A 20,213-nucleotide genomic window follows, 5' to 3' on the forward strand; every position below is an offset into this window, starting at 1 on the left:
TATTTAGCCTTCCATTCTATATCAAAATCCACTTTAATCCCTTTATTAGCTCAATATGACAGTTATTTCTAAAAATCCTATTTTTCTGGGGAAAAAAGATGAGGTAAATATGGGTATTTCTAAACTCAAGGAAAAGATAGTTCTGATTTCTGTGACTGTTTTGCAGTGTTTAAATAGTTGCCTTATAATGCAATTATGGGGTTTTTTTTCCCTTAGCAGGGCTTGCAGAGATTAGAACCAGTATTTTTGGCTGTGCATCAGACACCCAGTCTGTAGGAGGAGACTGCAGCTGCAGTTGGTTTCTGCTAAAACCCAGCTGTCATCTCTCAGTTTTTAGCACTCTGGGTAAATCAGCATGGCCACTAAAGTCTTATTTGCCAAAATAACTGAATTTTACACCCGTTTCTCCTGCCTTGTGGCTACCAAACTACATAAAACAATTGAATATATCCAATTATCTCAGCCCTGCAGAGAGAGCTTAGTGGTGTGAGGCAAGTACAAGCTTTCTTTGCCCTCAGGGAAGGCAGACAGTGAGCAAGAGTTTTAAATATAAAACTATAATAGTTTTAGCATATTGCATGGCAGACTAGAAACACAGAAAATAACAATAAACAAACAAAGGCTGAAACCTGTTCTTGAATTAAAAGAGTTAAGTAGTTTACATCTCAAAGGAACATGGTTTCTTCACTTCATCTTGGGCCTTGGTTTGAACTTCTGAAGTTGTTTTGGCAACCATGGAGGATAAAGAATATATTTAGCAGAGCACAAGGGTTCCCAGGTCATAATGCATTAATTGTTTTGTTTGTTTTCCTTCTCAAACTTGAATTAATACCATGCAAATGCTGGATAACTATTCAGATGGTGGTGAGGGGGAAGTAAAAATGGCAGTACACTGAAGACCGCTGCAATGGAACTATCTATATTAAAATATTAAATATTCTATATAAATATATTAATTATATTATTTATAAATAGCAAAATAAATCTATTATATAAATAAATATATTTTAATATAAATAAATTATTAAAAACTGCATTTTTGGCTCCTTTCTTTTCTCCACCGCCCTGACCTAATGCTCCTATCTAAATTAATGTAAAGCAACTGGCTAAAAGACTAATGTGTTAATTCAGAATTACCTGAGAAAAGGGGAAAATCTAAATGTAAAAATAAAAATGTTGTTGTCTATGTGATGCCATTTAACAGAGAGAGATTTCACTCCATGTTTTTAAAATATTAATTTTGCTACACAAATCACGATATTAAATCCTCTTTAAACTGGAAGATAAACTTTCTTCTTTGAACTCTGACAGAGTCTCCTGAAGATGTGGCTCCAACAGTTGGGTTTTCCAAAATTGATCTTAAGCAGGGACGCTTTGAAGTGACAATCTTTGATTTGGGAGGTGGAAAACGAATTCGGAATATCTGGAGGAACTACTATGCTGAGTCCTACGGGGTGATATTTGTGGTGGATTCCAGTGATGTTGAAAGAATGGAAGAAACAAAGCAAGCCATGATAGAAGTTTTAAACAGCCCTAAGATATCAGGAAAACCCGTATTGGTGTAAGTAATGTAATAAATGTTATCCTAATAATCTGAAATTTGGGAAATTTAGACCTTCTGAGGAATCATTTATGTATAGTATGAACATAAGTTAAAGTAATATAGTAATACTAATAACTAATACTACTAAGTTAAAGTACACTAATACTGCTGTAACTTTAGCACTAAGCAATATTACAACTAGTTTTATGATATTTATGTTTATTTATGTTACTCTCATATCATGCTGGGGAACAAAGCCTCGTCTTTATCTCCCTCTTTCCCTTCTTCTTTCCCTCCATAGTAGCTGGTGATATCCTGAATCCATTCACTGCCTCTGACTTTATATCTTATTTAATCCTTCTCAGGGATATTTATTTGTCTTCTCTTTCTTTAGCAGTGGAAAAACAATAAGATGGGATTTTTTAATATTTTAAAATTGTAATATTACTTGAAATGACAGGCTTTACAAATCTGGCATGACAACACAATGTAAAAATATCATTACTTAGGCCTGCATCATTTACTTAAATTGTAAATGCTTGATTATACTGAGCAATACTGGTGATCTCTCAGCAATAAATGTCTTGTTCACTTAACACATGGTGGTGCTGCTGATACATGATCAGCAAAATCTTATTAAAGAAAGCTTCCTTTTGTGTTTGGCATGTGCTTTTTCTCTGCTTATTAGGTTTTGTAAAATATTGGAAATAACATATTTCATTCAATTCAGGCCCTTGTTATCAAATACCCTTGTTATCAAAAGGGTATTTGATAACAAATACCCTTTTGAAGTTATGAAATAAAGTTTTTAAAATGGTTTATCAGGACAATGTCTGGTGGGCATAAGACCTCCATAATGCCTTAAATTGCACAACACTTCTGTGCTATCATAAGGAATCTGTAAAATTAAGAGGAGAAGTGTCTTACTTTAAAGAAATAGTGATGCTGTGGTAACCACCAGGATGCAAGTGGCTAATTGTTTTGATGAAGTGGAGTGTAGTTCAACAAGCTAATGGTGTATATGTTGAAAATAGATTAGACTTTACCTTCCATTGCTCTGAATGTTACTAGTGCAAGGGAAGACAATAAAGGCCGCTTAAGGTAGTGGCTTTAACCCAAATCTGTTCTGAAAATGCAGCTGTGACAGTTGACAACTGTTTCTAATTAAATACAACTTCATGGTGGTTTTGGGTTATGATATGGGGGGGTTGTGGGGTTTTTTGTTTGTTTGTTTTCTTGTTGTTGTTGTTTCTTTTGGGTTTTTTTTGTTGTTGGGGGGGGTTGTTGTTTGTTTGTTTGATTTGCTTTTTGTAGAAATCTCTGTGCCCTAATCCTGTAATGGAGTTTATTTGGAGTTTATGTGGGTGGCTGGCTGTACCTGCAGAGACCCCACTCACTTCCCTGGGACTTGATCCTGCTTTATGATCCATTTCAGCGACTAATCAGAAGGCAAAGTGTATTTATTAACTGAGTTTACTTAGACTAAACTAAATTTGTTGATGTTATTGCCTTCTAATAGATTCTTAAAGTGCAGAAGGTGTTGGCTGTTGTTGACTCTTCGTACAAATTACTTTGAGATGTTAAACTTTTTAAAAATGTTAACAGTTTTCTTCCTCTTGAGTGTTATCACCTAATTTATGTTTGCTTTGCTCATGTTCAACACTCAAGTGCTTAAGGAGTTACTCGGTCTCTTATTTATGGGGGCACTAAGTTGTAGAAAGTAGTTCATACAGTTCTTTAGATTCGTTGGTAAATTCTTTCAGCATCCTCAAGCCTTATACAGGTATACAGGTTTAAATTTTCTTCACTTAGAATGTTATTTTGGCCTTCCTTTTATCAGAAAGGAACACACAGACTTCCTGTTATTTAGGCAAATACTAGTTTTGTTTGGGGTTAATTGTCTGCTGGGGCTTTTGTTTTGGTTGTCTGGAGTTTTTTATGTTGCAAGAGGAAATACAAGTCTGTGTGCTATGGCTGATGTTTTTATACCAGGGAAATTTGCTGGTCAGATATTTTTATTTTAGTAGAAAGCTCCTTTCTGCCTGTTATTTTGGTGATAAGGGATTATAGCTATTAATATTTTATTTTTCTTAGTAGAACACTCAGAGCTCCGCTTTAATTAGTTTGCTCTTCTGTGTGATTATATAACTAACAAAAACACTGGAAAGTTACTTTAATGATCACTGCAAAATTTCTGCTGTTCATAATTTTGAATGCTCAATATCAAATTCCCATGATTTCAATGTAAGTTTTAGTTAATGCTATTTATTTTCAGTTATTACCACCCTGTATTAAGAAAAAGCTTTCCACAAGTCCTGGTTTTCTCACTTCCCAGTTCTTCTTCAGTGTGTTTTATATGTTTCTGTTTTACCTGTTTCTAACCAAATATACATCTGACAACTACTTGAATTGTTCACTTTTGTATTGTTTTCCTACATATTCGTGAAACTCAAGTTTTACTCCACAATTTAAAGCACAACTCTTGTTTAGCAAGATCATGTTTGCTTCAGAGAAACATCTCTGTTGTATGAAGAAGGTGGCTGGCCCAGGAACACATTTCCCTCTCAGATAAGGATGTGAACACCTCTGCATGGGAGATGCTGTGTAAACCAGTGGTGTTTGCTGTATTTTGATTTTTCTCTCCTGTCAATCCTGGCTGCGATAATCCCTCAAGTACCACAATGCCTTTCTGTTTAAGGGCCCAGGAGAGAAGGAAAGTTATGTACCTTTGTTTTTTCTAAAAGTAAAAACAGGAAAGGAAGATGGGGTGATGTTGATGTTAGGTGCATATTTCTGTGTGTATTATATAAGTTTATATACATAAATACATACATATATATATATATATAGGTTGGCCATAGCAACTTTTTTCTCTATATTGTTTATTGTCTGGTTTCTACTCTGCTCTTGAAACATAAAGGTAATTTCCATATATGCAGCAGTTACGGGAGGTTGTTTAATGAAATAATATCTGTGGTGTCATTAACTTTATTTCTTATAAATGTTATAATATTTTTCTCTTTAAGATTCAGACCTTTGATTGTATTTTGATAACAGTTAATTTCAGTTGCAATTTTAATGTGGGATGGAAGGAATCCAACTATTTATAAATATCACAATGTAACAATAATTCAGTAGTGCCCTTTGATAGTGGATTGATTTATTTTTTTTTGTCCCACTAGATGAAAGTGAAGACATGTAGCTCACTTAGTGCCTTGTAGAACTGTAATGCAGTTTGTTCTGCCTTCTCTGACTGTATCCAGATATAGTAGTATTGATTGTGCCCTTGCACAGCACAAAGAGTTCAGAAATATATTTCTGCTTTGGGGTTCGGTTTTAGTGTGTATTTTTTTTTTTTTTAATTTCTTTTTGGAAATAACTTTTTTCACCTTGGTTGCAGTGTTATTTTGTGTTAAATTTTATTAGAGAGCTGTTTCTCGTTAAGTTCCAAAAGCAGTTGGGAATGGGGTAGAAGCCATCCATTGGGAATATGGAAAGCAAAAGCACTCCTTTTCTGCTTGCTGGTTTAGGTACTCAGGGGAGCTATTCTTATTTGCTGCTTTAGGCATCTGGTTTTCATTCCTATTTGAAGATCCCAAGCTTCTACAATCAGCAGAATTTCATGGAACCATCTAGAGTCGTAGAAACCCTCCATTAGAAGTTCTGGCAACTCCTGTAGAGTACAAATAAATGCATGTCCCGCACCATTCTGGACTTCCCACCACAGGACTACCATGAAGATAAATGTGATTATTATGTAGTGAGTCCAGTTGGGTACTGGAGTATGTGACATATCAGGAGAGTCAGAGAGCTGCTTTTGTTCAGACTAGAAGTAAAGAAACTAAGGGAGAGATCTTCCTGCTGCCTAAGCAATAAGGTGTGAAGATAACAGGGTTCTTTTCAGGGGCATGTGGTAGGATCAGAAGTGGTAGACAAGAGCTGCAACCAGGAAAATTTCTGTCTTGATTTGAGCAAACATTGGAGCAGGAGGATGATCTGGAGGTCCACCAGGAATTCCTTCCAACTCTAAATCATCCTCTGGTTCTAGGTTATTTTTTTTTTTTTAAATAAGTATGGAGTTCTATTTTTTTTTATATATTTTTCCTTTAATTTTTGTGCTAGCAAAAGTGAGACTGCAGATGCAACTGAACATTTAGATAGAACAGGCAGCAGTAAGAAAATGCCTTAACACTGTGTGATAAAGTATCATATTCCCCTATCCTTACCTAGTAGAGGGTCTGCCTGTGTAGCTGAATAATATAAATATCTGTGTCAGTTTGTTAATGCTTGGCTTCTCAGCAAGCTGCTGACAAATATCCTTGTAGGTTTGGTGATGTGCTCTGCTGCTGCTGGTATTCTTTAATTTGTTCAGAAAACAGCAGCTCAACCCCTATCTGTAAGAAATACAGCAGAATGTTATTAAATAAATAACCCAATGTCTGTGAGTAACTTTTCCTGTAGAAGTTGTAGTGAAACACTCCAGATAACTCTCTTCTGACTTCTTGTTTGGTTTAGGCATCACATTCTGGATTGTTACTAGTGGAGTCTGCTTTATGTGTAGATTGGTTTTGTAGAATTTCAGATTTCTGGGGAAAAAAAAACCTTAGAATTTGAATCAAGTAAATAAAAGTGCTAAAAAACACAAGGCAATTAAAAATACCAATTATTATTTTGTAAAAAGCAACTAGACCATTATTATGAAATCTGTCTTCGAGATAACAATGCTTTCAATGCTTCCCAAAAGCACAGATAGTTTGTTGCCACATTATTTTAGTTTGAGTCAGAAGAACAAAAAAGTGGCACTTTTGTCCTTTGATCCTTTTCCCTTATTCATGTGTTTATGTGAAAACCATAACATTCTTTGCATTCTTCTAACTCTCTTTAGATAAATAGACAGAGTTTTTCCTGAGAGTGCTGTTGAAGGGAAAATGAGATCCTAAGACTGCTTTTCAAGATCAGTTTGCTGTGTAGGAACCATTGGTATTTCCAGGAGTTCATTTCTTTTATCATTTGCAGCATGGACAACACCAGCAGCATATTGCTCTGCAGGGGTTTCTTTTTCTATACCTGACTGCAAGCCCAAATTTTTCTTTAGATACTTGAGTATATTCTTGAGTGTTGTTCATACTGATCTCTATGTTGTTGATCATCTCCCCCTGCTCCTCCACCAGCACTGATATCTGGATAAAAAGTTCCTTTATGTCTTTGATCTGGTTCTCTAGACTGACGAGTTCTTTGTGTCTCTGCTCGATCTCCGAAAGCTGAACTTTAGTTATTTTGGCTTCAGTGAGGAGATTTTCATTGAAAATCTCCCATTTTCCTTGTTGGAGCATGTCATTGACTTCTTCTTCAGACACCTCCTTCCCAGCTACTTCGAGCTGACGGACAATAAACCTCCTGCATTTCTCCTGCTTGGCAGTTATGGCTTCATTGTAGGAGAGCATGGCATTGAGGTAACGGTGGGATAAGAAGGCATGTTGAAAAGTCAGGATTCTCACTGTGGCACGTGATGGCCCATGCTCATTTTCAGCTTTTTTCACTGTCTTCGACAGTTCATCCAAACATTTTCTTATGTGCTCTGCTTGAATTTTTATTTCCCTTGCTATGTTAGATTCCTTTTTCAGAACACTGAAGCGCCTCATTGAAGACACCAGGCTTTTTTGTTGTTGGCTGAATCTATTAACTTCTTCCACCAAGTTATTAATTTCATTCTGAAGCTTCTGGATTTCATGCAAGTGCCTTTCAGTTATGGGCTCTTTTTCATAAATAATGGCCTGCTGTTCAAAGTCCTGCTCCTCTTCTTGGACAGCTGCACTGTTGTTTTCTCCAGCTATCTGTAGTTCCTTAGCCCTCAGTTTAAGCTCTTGCAGTCGGTCTCTCATGGCTTTTGTGTTCAGGGGTTTTTTTTCCCCGGGCTTTTTTTCCCCCCTCTTGCAACACAGGAAGTTAATCCAATATCTTTTTTTGTTGGTTTTGTTTCACTGTAATCAAAACGTAACAACAATCAATGTTAGCAGTTGTATGTATAACATAAAAAGTAGTTTGGGAGGTTAGAGCCTCTTCTCTCTGCACAAAAGTAAAAGTGGTGGGTATTCTGAACAAATATATGAGATAGGTGGTATCAGTGCACTCCACCATTTATTCCAGGCTCTTGAGGAGTTTAGCATAACCACCTTCACATGGGTTTGGTTAGTCTTCCTCAGCTTCTTCACTACAGTGTTCCTTCCACATACAGTGATTTGGAGCCCAATCCCATTTTTGTGGGTAGAATGCAGAACTTGGACCAGTGAAGAACATAATGTGTGGAGAGCACTTTTATTTTGGGGAGGAAGAGAGGAGTAACTCAAATTCTTATTTTATCCTAGTTCTTTATCTGATTAAAATTAATCAACCTTTAAATCTTTTTGGAAATAGAAGTGAATCTGCTGTTCCATTTTTGGATTCTCTGTAAGAAACACAACTATTGTAATTTAAAAACTAATGATTTAGCATGAAAATAGATTATTTTTTTTACGTTTGAGTTTTTCTGGAGGTGAATCCCCATCACTAATGTTGCAGCATGAAGATTTTCTAAGCCTATTTTCAATTACTGTCTTATATTCTTACATTATCATTTGCAGTCTTCATAAAATTTATGCAAATGTGCATTGTGCACCATAGTGGGATACAACTCAGTGCTGTTTCTAATTTAATAGAAAGTGGATTTAGTTTTGTTTTATACCCTAGATGTTGTGAAGATGTAATTCACAATATATTCTTAAATATATATTTTATATTCTTAAATGTATAGCTTTACTGAAGATATAATTAAGAGAAAGTTTCCATTGTGCATGTTTTAGAAAACATCTGAGTTCAACTGGTTTTAATTATAGGGAAGAAAGTGTTTTTCTCAAACTCTACATGAATTATTTGCTTGGACTGTGATCAAGAATGGAAAATTTCAGTAAGAATTAAAATGTTCAGGACTAGAAGATTATGGGATTTTTTTACTTGGGGTCTTCTGGTTAAATCAAATGCATGTCTTCCAAAGGGCTGCTCAAGCAGTTAAACAGGACAGAAGTATCTTTTGCTTGTTTTTAGATGTTTCAGGAAAGACTTAAAGGTGCAATTATTCTTAAACCCTGATTCTAAAGATTTATATTTGCTTTTTATTACTAACCAAATGTAGTACTTCTTTATAGTACCCAGAAGGATGCATTTGTAATAATTGCAAAGGATCAATCAGGTAATCTGCAAATGATTTTGTTGTATTTGAACAGTTTGAAATGATACTTCATATTTAAAGTCCCTAAATAGATTTTTTAAATAATATAAGTCATGGAGTTAAACAGTGTGGACACATCTTCACAGATTTAATGTGGCTTTCTGCAGGAGGATTAACTGAAAAACAAAACTTGAACTGCTTCAGGGGTCAATCACGAGAAAGAATGTTGATATTCTACTCTAGTGTGGATTTCCCATACTGCTTTTTCTTTTCCTTATAATCCTTTAGTATTTGAATTTAGTGTTTGATTCACATCGAGAGAATCCAAAAAGTTACAGTAATGTACTGAAACTTGTGATCAGAAAAGCTTGCAGGTTATTTATTGAGGAGTATTATTTTGGGGTAGAGAAAATGCAACATGTATTTGTTTCATTACAGTAATGCCTCTTCATTGCTGAACTTCCTATGTATCTCCCCACAGCACAAGTCAGGCTATTCCTTCAAGATAACATCCTTTAGGAATGTTTCAGAGCTGCTGCAGGGAAAGTGACCTGAAAATGTGATTCAGTGTAGCCCAATGCTGCTGACGCATGTTAATTTAGCCTGGCTTGGCAAACCTGGGATTAAAAGCAAGTTCTAAGGGCACCATTAATGTTTTTGATGTGTTGTGGCAAGACTTTCTTGTATCCAAGAAAATGCAAGTAATTTCTGAAAAGCTCTGAAACATGCATGAAGTCATCCAGTTATTCCTTCAGACCACAAATGGCAGTTACCCATTTTTCATATGATTAGTCTCCTATGATTTGAAAGTAAGTTAAACAGTGGAGCATATGCTGGGCTTTATCTTCAGTAGGTATATGCATTAATGATTGACATCTGCTTTTCAATGTTTTAGGTGCATTTGTCTTCAAATAATTAGGGGGGGATGGAGAGAATGAACAAAATTGCAAATCTCCAAACATTCTCAACTATCAAACTTGCAAAGCAGCAAGCAAAAAATACTTAAGATGTTTTTTTTCTTGTTTAAACATTATTCTCACAAAAGAATGGAATGCAAGCAATTGAACCTTAGTTTCATATCTTATATTCTGTCAGGTTTGCCTTCAAAATCTGCCACTGAACGTACCTGGCAATAAATGTGGTTGATTATACTGGCAACTGAAACACATGCTGATTTCAAATAAATAAGGATGTCTTCCTGACAAAGATAACCTTGGAAATTGTTGGCTTGGCTTCTTGTCTGTTCCACAACAAGCTTTGCTTTATAAGTCCTTGTTTTTGTCCTGTGTGTTTGCGTATGTGGATAGGGGCACGTCAGGTTTTGATTGAGATGAAAGATCCATTTCCTTGAAGTTTTTGTCAATAACAGGAGAATATGCCTATTCTTTTAGACTTAAGTAAACAGAATATGTGGACTGGAAGCAATCCAGTGAGTTAGTGTGTCCCCTATATTCAAAAAAATATTTTAAAAAATGATATTTTTACAGTGATAAAGTAGCACAGACTGGCACATCCTCATCAGACTTTCTGTTCATCAGAGGTTGGAAAATTTGGGTTAAAGCAGCCAAGAGACTGACTGCAGGAAAGCCAAAGCAAATCAGTAGATGGGGAAGCATTTACTTGTTAAAATATAGCTTTAAATTATTGACTGTATTTAGAAATAGCTCTAAATGCTCTCATACCTATAAATTTGAAAAGCATTAGTGAGGTTTGCCTGTATTTCTAGCCATTCCTCAGTCATAAATGTTGCTGTGACATCTGTTATCTGAACTATTACTGGTGCTGAAACCATGTTTGGAGCTGGAATCGCAGGCTGGTGGTTAAAAAAAGATAATCTGTAGCAACGGAGTTGCTCTAATAATATGGCTGCAGTTACTTATTTGAACTGATGTGGCTGCAGGATGGATTTGAGGAGGGGACAGAGATAAAGGAGGATGAATCAGGTCCAGTTTTGCCCAGTTCAGGGATTATTGATATGCTTTCATAAATTTATCTGGGGAGAAAAATTAGGAATGCACTGAGACATTTCAGTTTGGTTGCTCTGGTATTTTGTATCTCCCAGAAATGCTTTTTTCCCTGCTCCTCTCAGTGTTTTTATCAAGCAAATCCACTGTTGATTAAGTTTGTATTTGTTCTTCTAGTAGGCATCTTTATATATAGCTATGTATAGTTAGATATATAATTGTCAGGTTTAGAAATGCAATTTTTACATTCTTATCAATATATTTTAAGGGGATTGCAAGAGTCTTTGCCTTCTGATAACTTGACTGTTTTGCTCATCAGGATTATGTGAATCTCTGCAGTCAAACCCATGACATAAGTGACTGGGAAAGTCTTTATAAAGACAATTACATCAGCACACTGGTGGAGTAATAGATCCTGAGAGCTGGACCACCATTATTAATCTGTCACAATGATAAAGTATGTCCTAAATTCAAAGATAATGAAAATTTTTATATTCTCTTCTCTATTTTTAAAGGAAAAAAAAAGATAAGTTAAAAGGTCCATTTGCTTAATTGCAAAGCAACGACATAGAATATTCTTCCATGTTTTAAATACACCCAATAAAAGTGGAGCCTACATCCAAAAATGAGATTTGGGCTGCATCAAGTTAAAAGATACAATTGGATATGTGAAGCAGTTAAGTTGACCATATGGAACTCGTGTTGCTGGTTGTAATTAGATGTAATGGCTTCTTTTTTGGCTTTGCTGGATTGTTTTATTTCTCCCCCACCACCCCCAATTTACCAAAGCCTCCTGTTTATTTTAATTTCCATAATTTTCTTCACTATTTCTTGGTTATTTGTCGCCTTCATTAAAATGCCTGGCACAAAAGGCTCTGTTTATATTTGATCTTTGATACAATTTTCATGCCTTCTTACCTTCATTTTAACATCCTCCATACTCTTCCAGAGAAGAGGACTTGGAGGCAATTAAGAAACAGAATTCTCTCTTTAAGAGCTCTTTGATATGTATGATCTGTGTTCTGGATCATACTGCTTTCTTTACCTTGGTTGAAATAGATATCTTTTGTTGTTAGGGGGGTTTTTTGTTTTGTTCTGTTATTTTGGGGTTTTGTTTTGTTGGTTGGGTTGGATTTTTATTTATTTTTATGGTTGCAACAAAAATAAAGGTTGGTTTGTTTTCCTGTCCCATAGTTACAAGTCAGTTAAGGGCACTGGGTAGAGGATGTTTTCAGGCAACATGTCCCAGAGGAATTTTGGGTCACATGTCATCTTAAAATTTTATTTTATTCATGTTCCCAGCTGCAGTGAAGTTACATTATAGCTCTGTTATATGATGACAACAAACCTATATAACTTCAGAGCACAATGGCTGTGGATAGTGTTTGGAGTCATATTCTGTGCTGGAAGTTGATTCCTGCTTAAGTATCTTAAGTTAGCAACAAAAAAATTAGTGAGACACATATAACCATTTAAATGCATATAGTTTAAAATACTTTTAGTAGTCTGTGAGGAAAACTAGTTGAGTTGAAATTTAGTTTGCTCCAAAGGCTGTGGTCTCTCATATATTCTCACGAAAATGTTTGATGGGGTTTGATGGGAATCTTGCCCTATTTGTCAAAGGTTTATCTGAAGTAATTAAAGTAGGATTTCTTGCTACAAGTTACATTTATTTTCTCCTTTATTTAAAAAAGTGTCCTTTAACTTAAATACTTCATAAACAAACATGCTTAAACCAAGGATTACTGGGTACAAGCTGGTTGGGTGAAAATATCCTCTTAAAGCATCTCTGTCTTAAGATAAGTCCTTAGAAAAACATGCTTAGAAATAGTTGTAAGTTCAAGTTTCTGTTTGTGGGAAGTGTGGGAGTGGTTCAACAAGAAAATACCAGAGGCAGAGAGCGTGCCCTGCCTAAAAATATGCCATTTATGAGAGGAGAGTACAAAATCGGTAACATTTTCAGCAGAGGGGACTTATAGGCTAAGGTGTCTTATTCTCAATATTGAAAAATACTAAAGTGCAAAGGTAGTTTGTGGAGAAATAATGATATTGAGTAAAAACATGGGATTAAAATAGAATTAAGCAGTCCTGAGTATTCAAGGATTTCATAAGGTGTGTAAGAATTAGTCCAAAGTGCAACCAAATCATGCTGCTCTGGAGTAAGTTCTCCAAGGGAGATGGAGAGAGGGAGAAAATAGACCTTAGTTACTTAAAATAATGCAGATGTTCTTGGGCCTTTGAGCATAAATCCGTAACACAGTTATGACGTAGGAAATGTAGGTGTCTTGTGTTTTTGTGTGGTGCTGCATGAAATGGGAAGGAATCCTGAGGGAATCCTGAGAGAGAAGGGAATACTACTTAGTGGAATGGGAGAATCAGCAGTTGGTGAATCACCTGGTACAAGCTTTTATACTTCCAAAATCTCTACAACTGTCAGTTCTTCTCTTGTGTTTCAATTAAAAATATGGGGGTTTTTTTGCTATTTTATGAAGTATTTGGTTCAAAGATACAGTGATTCAGTTGCAAATCTGAGATTGTTCCTTGGAGTTTTGAAACCCTTTGTTGTGATTGTGTGGCTGCAGATAGAGAAGATTTGAGGAAAAGCATCTTCCACCATTTCCGCATGTCCAGACAGCAGTTCTCATGTTCCCTGCTCATACTCTGGGAAGTGGGAGGTGGTGAGTTCATGCTTTTGCACTCACATAAATCACAGTTGTGGTGACACACACACTGCACCTACAAGTCCTCACTGACACAACAGTGATCTCACTCTGCAAATCAGTTAATCTGTGCTTTATTCTCTGTAATTGTGAGGGAATGGTGTATCCCTTGATTAAAAGCAAAACTGGAGAACTTATTTAATGTTTTGATGGTCATTTTTTTCACCTATTTAACCAAAAATTTCAATAATGCTCTTTGAGTCCTCAGAAATGAGCAACAGAGAGAAATAAATGTATATGTTGTAGGTACCTTGATTTATTTGTTTATTTCCAGCAAGAATAAGACTAGAAATCAGCACCTTCCCTTAGTTAGCTGGTGCAAATATGATGGCCACCTACAGGTCACAGAAATCCAGAAAGAAAATCATAATCTCTTCTGCTAAAAGATCACATAAATTAAAGTCTAAATATTCATATAATTTAAAGCAGTATTTGAAAATAAAATAGGAGCAGGAGAAAGGGCTGCAACAGGATAGGAGACAGGTGAAATTCTTTCAGTTTAATAGGATATATTGTTATATGTATATCCTAGTTAATGGGTTGTTATTGCTCTAAATGGTTTGAGATTTTTGTCTTCCTGACAGTGGAATTGTAGATTCAAAATTTGTCCTGTACAATATCCCATCTACTTTCCATTCTGATTTCACTTCTGTCAGACCACAGAGCTTTGTATCACAGCCTTGGAACTCACCTGGAATAAATGTAAGGATTTTCAGGCAAGTTTTTTATAAAAACATATCTTATAGGCAATTTGACTGTACTTTGTTTGCCTAGGTATTGATATATCAAGGTGAAATAAAGTATAAAAAACCAATTCATGTTTACAATTTTTTTAAAATCTTGTCCAGAAATAACTTATTGTTATTTCTTTTGGAATTACACATCTGGAAGCTGAAAATAACATGTTTTATGTGAACTCAGATGTCTCTTTGGATGCAGCCTATTTGACCAACAGGTGTGATTAAACTGAGAGCAGAGCAGAGAAATATGTTTTCAGTAAATATGAATATGGTTCAGACCTATGGTAAGAAAACATAAAATTTAACAAATAAAACAAATTATAATTATTGACAACCTTGTGACCATTTCAAAAGGTAATATGAGAATGAAGTTACCCAGAGATATTATAACAGGATGAGTTTAGAATCTTATTCTTAATTATTCTCTTATTTAAATGTGACCTGGAGGAACTGCCTCGGGCTAAGCTTGAAATAGAGAAATGTCTCATAGCTCCCTGCAACTGCATGAAAGCAAACTCTTAATTGCTGTTTGCAGGCAGATAATCTTGTAGCACTTTATTCATCATTTCTTCATTATAGCTTAGCCTAATATCCAAAGGATTGTTTTGCATAAGGGTTGAAGGCATGAAAAGCAAACTAGAGGAATGAGGTCAGTTTATTTGAGGAAGAGCTATGTGTCAAGGTTTGTCATTATTGTCAGCAGCCAAGAAGACCTGAAACTGTTGGTCTATTCTCCTATCTGTTTGTTTGCTAAAAATATAAAGAATTTTGTGTTCCATGACTTCCTGAAAAAGCTCATGAACTGCCAGTAACTGAAGAAGAAAGAACAAGCAAAACAAGCTGGCAAACTGACATATTTGTGGATCAGGAGTTTGACTTTTGTGGATGTTTAACATAAGCAAAACATAAAAAGACTAATAAACTTTTTCATGCTGTGTCTGCTGAGGCCTCCCTTCTCTAGGATAAAACATCCTTCTGATTGCTGTCCAAGAAAAAAGTTAATAGATGAGAGATAAAATTTCTGAGGGGAGAAAAGGTAGAACAGCATTTTTAAATAGAAGGTTGACTGTACACTGAAGAATAGAGCACTGTTCTTTCCTGTGTGTAGGCTGCTGTTTAAATTCAAAGGTTCTGTCTTCCTTCTTTCCCCAGGAATTCTGACTCCGTCCCACAAAACTACAGCTTCTTCAAGGAGCCTTAAAGACTATTGATCTCAGAGTAATCATTCTTGTAAAGATGCATTTTCCTAAACTTGCTTTTAACCTGTTGATAGCTCTGATACTGTAGAATTTTGACCTCAGGGATGCTTTGCTCTTCATTTTGATGGCCACCATGGGTCTGTGATGACTGATTCTGATTGAACTTAACCCCAAAAGCAGCACATCTGAGACATTTTTACAGATCACCCCCCAGTGTGTACCCACTGCAGTATTCACTGTTCAGTATTATGTTACTATATAAGAATCCCACACAAGTGGAGGGAAATGCATCAGTTGGAAAGTAACAGTACTTAAAAAAAACTCCAGCTCTGCAGAACAGGAAAACAAACACATGTGCACACGCATACCCTCTCACATAAAACCCTCTTCCCACACATACCCTTTCTGTAACACTTCTTGGATTTCTGATGAAAGCCAAGATACAAATGTGTCCATTTCATACATGATTTTTTTTTTCACCAGATCTTTTCTATTGTAAAGTAAACTTTAATACTGGTTTGTTTTTTGTTTTGTTTGTTTTTTTCCTCTTTGCTCAGTAATTTTATAAACAGCTCAAGGACAGATTGCATTCAGACTTTGTTTTCCTCTGGCATCTAAAGAAATATTGTCACTGAACTGCAGATGTCACTTGTGCCAGTGCACACATACACTCCCTTTCCACAGTGTTTCCCATGACTTTTAAAGTTCAAAAGCTCTCTTGAGTTGCTTAGACAAATCCTACTTGATATAAAAGCAGTAGGTGCCTACTTTTTCTTTATTTCTTGCATGAGGTAAGTTTGGTACACCAACACAATTCCAAATATACTTTATGTGAAATTGAAAGCAAGCCAAGCATGATTTTATATATGAAAACTTCTTACTCAGCCAACTTAACATGATAAACCAACAGACACGCTCCTGTGCTTTCAAGTATGTTTTGATATATACCTCTTATGGGGTTTTAAACATGAAAAATTGCTATATAGGAAGTAACGGACTTGGAAATTTAAAACCAAGGTCTATCCTTTAAGATAATTCTGATGTATTCCCTGAAGAAGGCATTTTTTTGCATAAAACTTGCCTCGAAACCTGGTGTTCCTGTGCATGAGCAGTAGAGCTCTGAGACTATATTCACCCACAGAAATACCTAATTCTTTGCTGGGTTGACATACATTGTTTGTATGTCTTGACACTTGAGCACATTTCCATTCTAAATCCCCAATACAGAGCTTTTTTTCCAGATATTTGCAACTTTATATATATTAGGTAAGAAAAAAGTATATACCTCTGAATCCGGTGCTGATGGCTTTCTTTTTTATCCTTTCCAGCAGAACTCCTGCTTCAGTACAATCTGAGAAACATTTTTCTGAATATTTCCCAAAGTAACGTGTCCTGAGTGACTTTTCCATTAAGGATTTTCTTCATTCCTTCTGCTTCTAGTTCTTATATAGTTGTCCAAGTGTTCAGGAGGGTGTAGTGTGAGAGAGAAACTTCTGCCACTGCAGTAGACAGGCAAATTGATTACTTTCTACTTGGGGAATCTGGTTCTGCCTGTTTGAAACCCAGCCTTGCTGAGGGGTGGATCCATTGCTGGAACTGCCCAGCAACAGGAAGTGCCTGGGAGCAGCTCCTTGGATAGAGAGGCCTTAAGAGCTGAAGTGGAGCACAAGTGTAAGTGCAGGGCTTGCTTTCTTCTACACCAGAAGGGAAAGAGAAGCAGGGTTAGCTGGATCTAATAGTAGATGGAAAACAAAACCCAGCAAAATAATGCCTTTTACTATAGTATCTTTAAAATATTTTAATTCCATTTGTGTGTTTGACCTAAAGTCTGAGGTGCTCAGTAAATGTATGACCTGAGCAAAACCACTTCGCTTCCTGGGGAGCATTAGGTGGAAGCAGTTATTTGGATATGCTGCTTTTCCAGATGTAGCACCTTAGCCATATTTTTTGAATGCTCAGTCAGTGTTGCTGCAGAGAAGATGGAAACTAATTGACCAGAAAGACAAATATGACACCTTTCAAGCTATTAGAGGGTAAAAATCAGCAGCTACTGCAAGCTGTAGGACTTAAGTGTCGCACTGACACTGAGCTGTGCAGCTCACCAGCATTTCATTCTGCCTCAGCTGTGCTTTGTAGAGTGTGCAGTCCAATAACACAGCACAGAGTACAGTTATTTAATCTTCAGGTGAGAAAGGAATAGGCTGTGGCAACAAGCACTACTCAGAAATATTTTCTTCAGTTAGATCTGGATGAATTGACAGCACTGCTGAGCAATGCTTTTGGAGACTGAAGGGCAGCGCAGTAGGATTTTCAGACTGTAACAAAGATGTTAAGTGGTGGGGGAAAAAAATAATTTTTTCCAATCTTGTAATTACTTTCCATAGCTTTCTTGAATTTAATTTAATTTTTTCACTGGTTTATCCCATTTCATAGCTAACACTGAGAGGACATTTCATGTTCTGGCTTGTTGCAGAGAAGAAACAGTGACACAAACATTGAAAATATCATAGGCTCTGTATATGTATTGACCGGGAATCTCTGCAGTGAATCATCCAAAGTGCTGAAGAAGTTCTCTCTTTGAGAAGTGGGAACAAGTTATCAAAGGAGGGGCAGGGAGAAGAACCTTATGCTCTTTTTAGCTCTGCAGGCAAGTCAGTAAAGTTCTGATTAGCAGTGGGATGTAGGGATTGTATTCCCAGCATGATTATAAATAAGTGAACCGTTTGGACCACAAATAGTTAAGAATGATGAAGGTTGAGAGAGACTGGACATTTGAGAAGCTACTTTTCTATGGTCTCCTTCATAAACAAACTCTTCTAGAAAAGATGAAAGATTAGATAATGAATCATGAGGTTAATGATGACAGGGAATGTTTTTTTGAGCTGTAGATGCAATACAACTTTTTTCCTAATGTTTCTTTGAAAGTAAAAACTCTTGACAGTAAAATAATTAAGAATTGAAACTCTCATACTGTGATTCTGGAAAATAGGAAAGAATAAGGTCTTAGACCAAACTGATGTGCTGACAAGTTCTCCTAACTGTGGAGTGAATTCTTACCATTGTTCCTTCTCAGCAAGGAGTATGATAAATCCAAAGTACAAGCTTTGGCCTAACATTCCCTAAAATGAATGGGAGTTAATGAGGATGACTTGATTTCTGGTTCCAAAACCTTCTGCCATTGAGTTCATGAAAGCCAAATATTTGTCTTCTTATCCAGAAGGTTGAATCGGAGTTCTCATGTAATTGAAATGTTGCTAAATTTCAGAACAACATTATTTTAGTGGAAGTCTTTTATTACAGAGAAGCAAGTGCAATTTTCAGATTCCCTAATGCTATGGAATACTCCTTCTTGCAGCTTTTGCACTTAGCTTGGAGTATTACTGTTGCAGAATGTGCAAAATAAGATTGTGTTGTATTCTTGTAATCCTAAATGGATGTCTATCTTCTGGAGTCCTCTTTGGTGCCATATATCTAAGAAATAAGAGAATGATAGCACTTCATCTTACAGAACACTTTTGTGTTTTTAAGCTATGTGGGGTTTTTTGCTTCCTGCTATTTAATAAGGTATGTTTCCTCCCTCTGGGCTTTAAGTTTTACTTAGGAAGAGCAAATTCAAAACATCACATATGAAGTTGTTTGGCATTAGAGAGAAATATTTGATAATAAGGCAGACCTGAGGTGATCATGAAGCAGGAAAGTTGCAAAGTTCTGGAACTTTCATCCAGTGACTCCAACAGATTACACTGTGTAACTTTAGATGTAAAACAGGATGGTCTTTTACATCTTAACTGTAAATATAATTGCTTTCTCTATGAATAATTATTAAGGAACTACTAAGCACCTTAGTGATTGTTTAGTTTTAATATCTGATGAAAAGGGTGCATGGACTAAGTAGAAAGTTTAAGTAGAAAGGATAATGAATTAAAGATGAAATAAGACATTTTATCTTTCTCACTCTTTCCCTTCTTCCTACTTTTCTCAAAAACTTAGCTTTTGGAAATTCGTGAATCTCTCTTGTGTCAGGGTGCTAAGTGTTTCTTTTGATCTTTTCTCCAGGCTGGCAAATAAGCAGGACAGAGAAGGAGCTCTGTCAGAAGCAGATGTAATCGAGTCCTTGTCTCTGGAGAGGCTTGTCAATGAACACAAATGTCTCTGTCAAATTGTATGTATATTGTAACACACTTCATTTTCTAATTTCTGATTATATATATGTAAAGCTTCAATCCTCCAATCGGGAGGCCTGGAGACATACCATCTATAACGCAGCTGTCTCCTTTGAGAACGCCCGCAGGATCACTCTCGAGGAGAAAAGACAATGCAGAAAGAACCATGTCTTGCGGAATATACCATCTAAGGAATCTTTCTGCTGTGCCTTTTGCGATCAAATATGTCTATCTCATATTGGCCTCATTAGCCACCAGCGTGCCTGTAACAAATGTGGATAGAGCCTTCCTTAATCTTCGTTCGCGAAGCCTAGCCATGAATGAATGATATGTAAAGCTTCCAGTAAGGTAGAAACTAAAATCCTGCATTCCCAGAAAAGATGCAGTCCACGTATCTGTTGTGCAAGAAATTCTACTGCTCACCTTGATGTTCTAACAAATGTTTACAATAGAGATCCTCAAAATGTAATTGCTGCTCTGTTCTGAAACCATGTAAGAATAATTAAGTTACTGATGTGGTTTAAAACTTGTTTAATGGAACAACAAATTTAGTATTCCAGCTTTTTTAAAAAGAAGCAGAAATGGAATTTGCCTGTGTTGACATTCAGGAAGGATCACTGTTCAGATGTGATTTTTCTCTTGGCAAAAAAAGGATTTGTAAATATTTCTGAATTTGTGGA

The 20,213-nt window shown here is 36.0% G+C and overlaps 2 protein-coding genes across 10 annotated transcripts in view; one reads left to right on the forward strand and one right to left on the reverse strand.

The window, feature by feature from the left end:
- The window catches only part of ARL13B (ADP ribosylation factor like GTPase 13B), a 36,813-nt gene that overhangs the window by 7,303 nt on the left and 9,297 nt on the right, over positions 1–20,213 (forward strand). For all 9 annotated transcript variants that reach the window (XM_017821929.1, XM_017821930.1, XM_017821931.1 and 6 more), the window contains 2 exons: positions 1,312–1,561; positions 19,427–19,532. In XM_017821929.1, coding sequence (XP_017677418.1) covers positions 1,312–1,561; positions 19,427–19,532 — 356 coding nt within the window. The remainder of the gene's footprint in view (positions 1–1,311; positions 1,562–19,426; positions 19,533–20,213) is intronic.
- Positions 5,066–17,548, reverse strand: STX19 (syntaxin 19). The gene is made up of 2 exons (XM_017821939.1): positions 16,656–17,548; positions 5,066–7,524 (listed from the first exon to the last, which is right to left on the reverse strand). Exon 2 carries the CDS (start codon positions 7,423–7,425, stop codon positions 6,550–6,552), a length of 876 nt encoding a protein of 291 aa, XP_017677428.1. The 5' UTR covers positions 7,426–7,524; positions 16,656–17,548; the 3' UTR covers positions 5,066–6,549.

Source organism: Lepidothrix coronata, unplaced genomic scaffold (genome assembly GCF_001604755.1).
Source record: "Lepidothrix coronata isolate B3197 unplaced genomic scaffold, Lepidothrix_coronata-1.0 Scaffold93, whole genome shotgun sequence".
Classification (NCBI taxonomy): domain Eukaryota; kingdom Metazoa; phylum Chordata; class Aves; order Passeriformes; family Pipridae; genus Lepidothrix; species Lepidothrix coronata.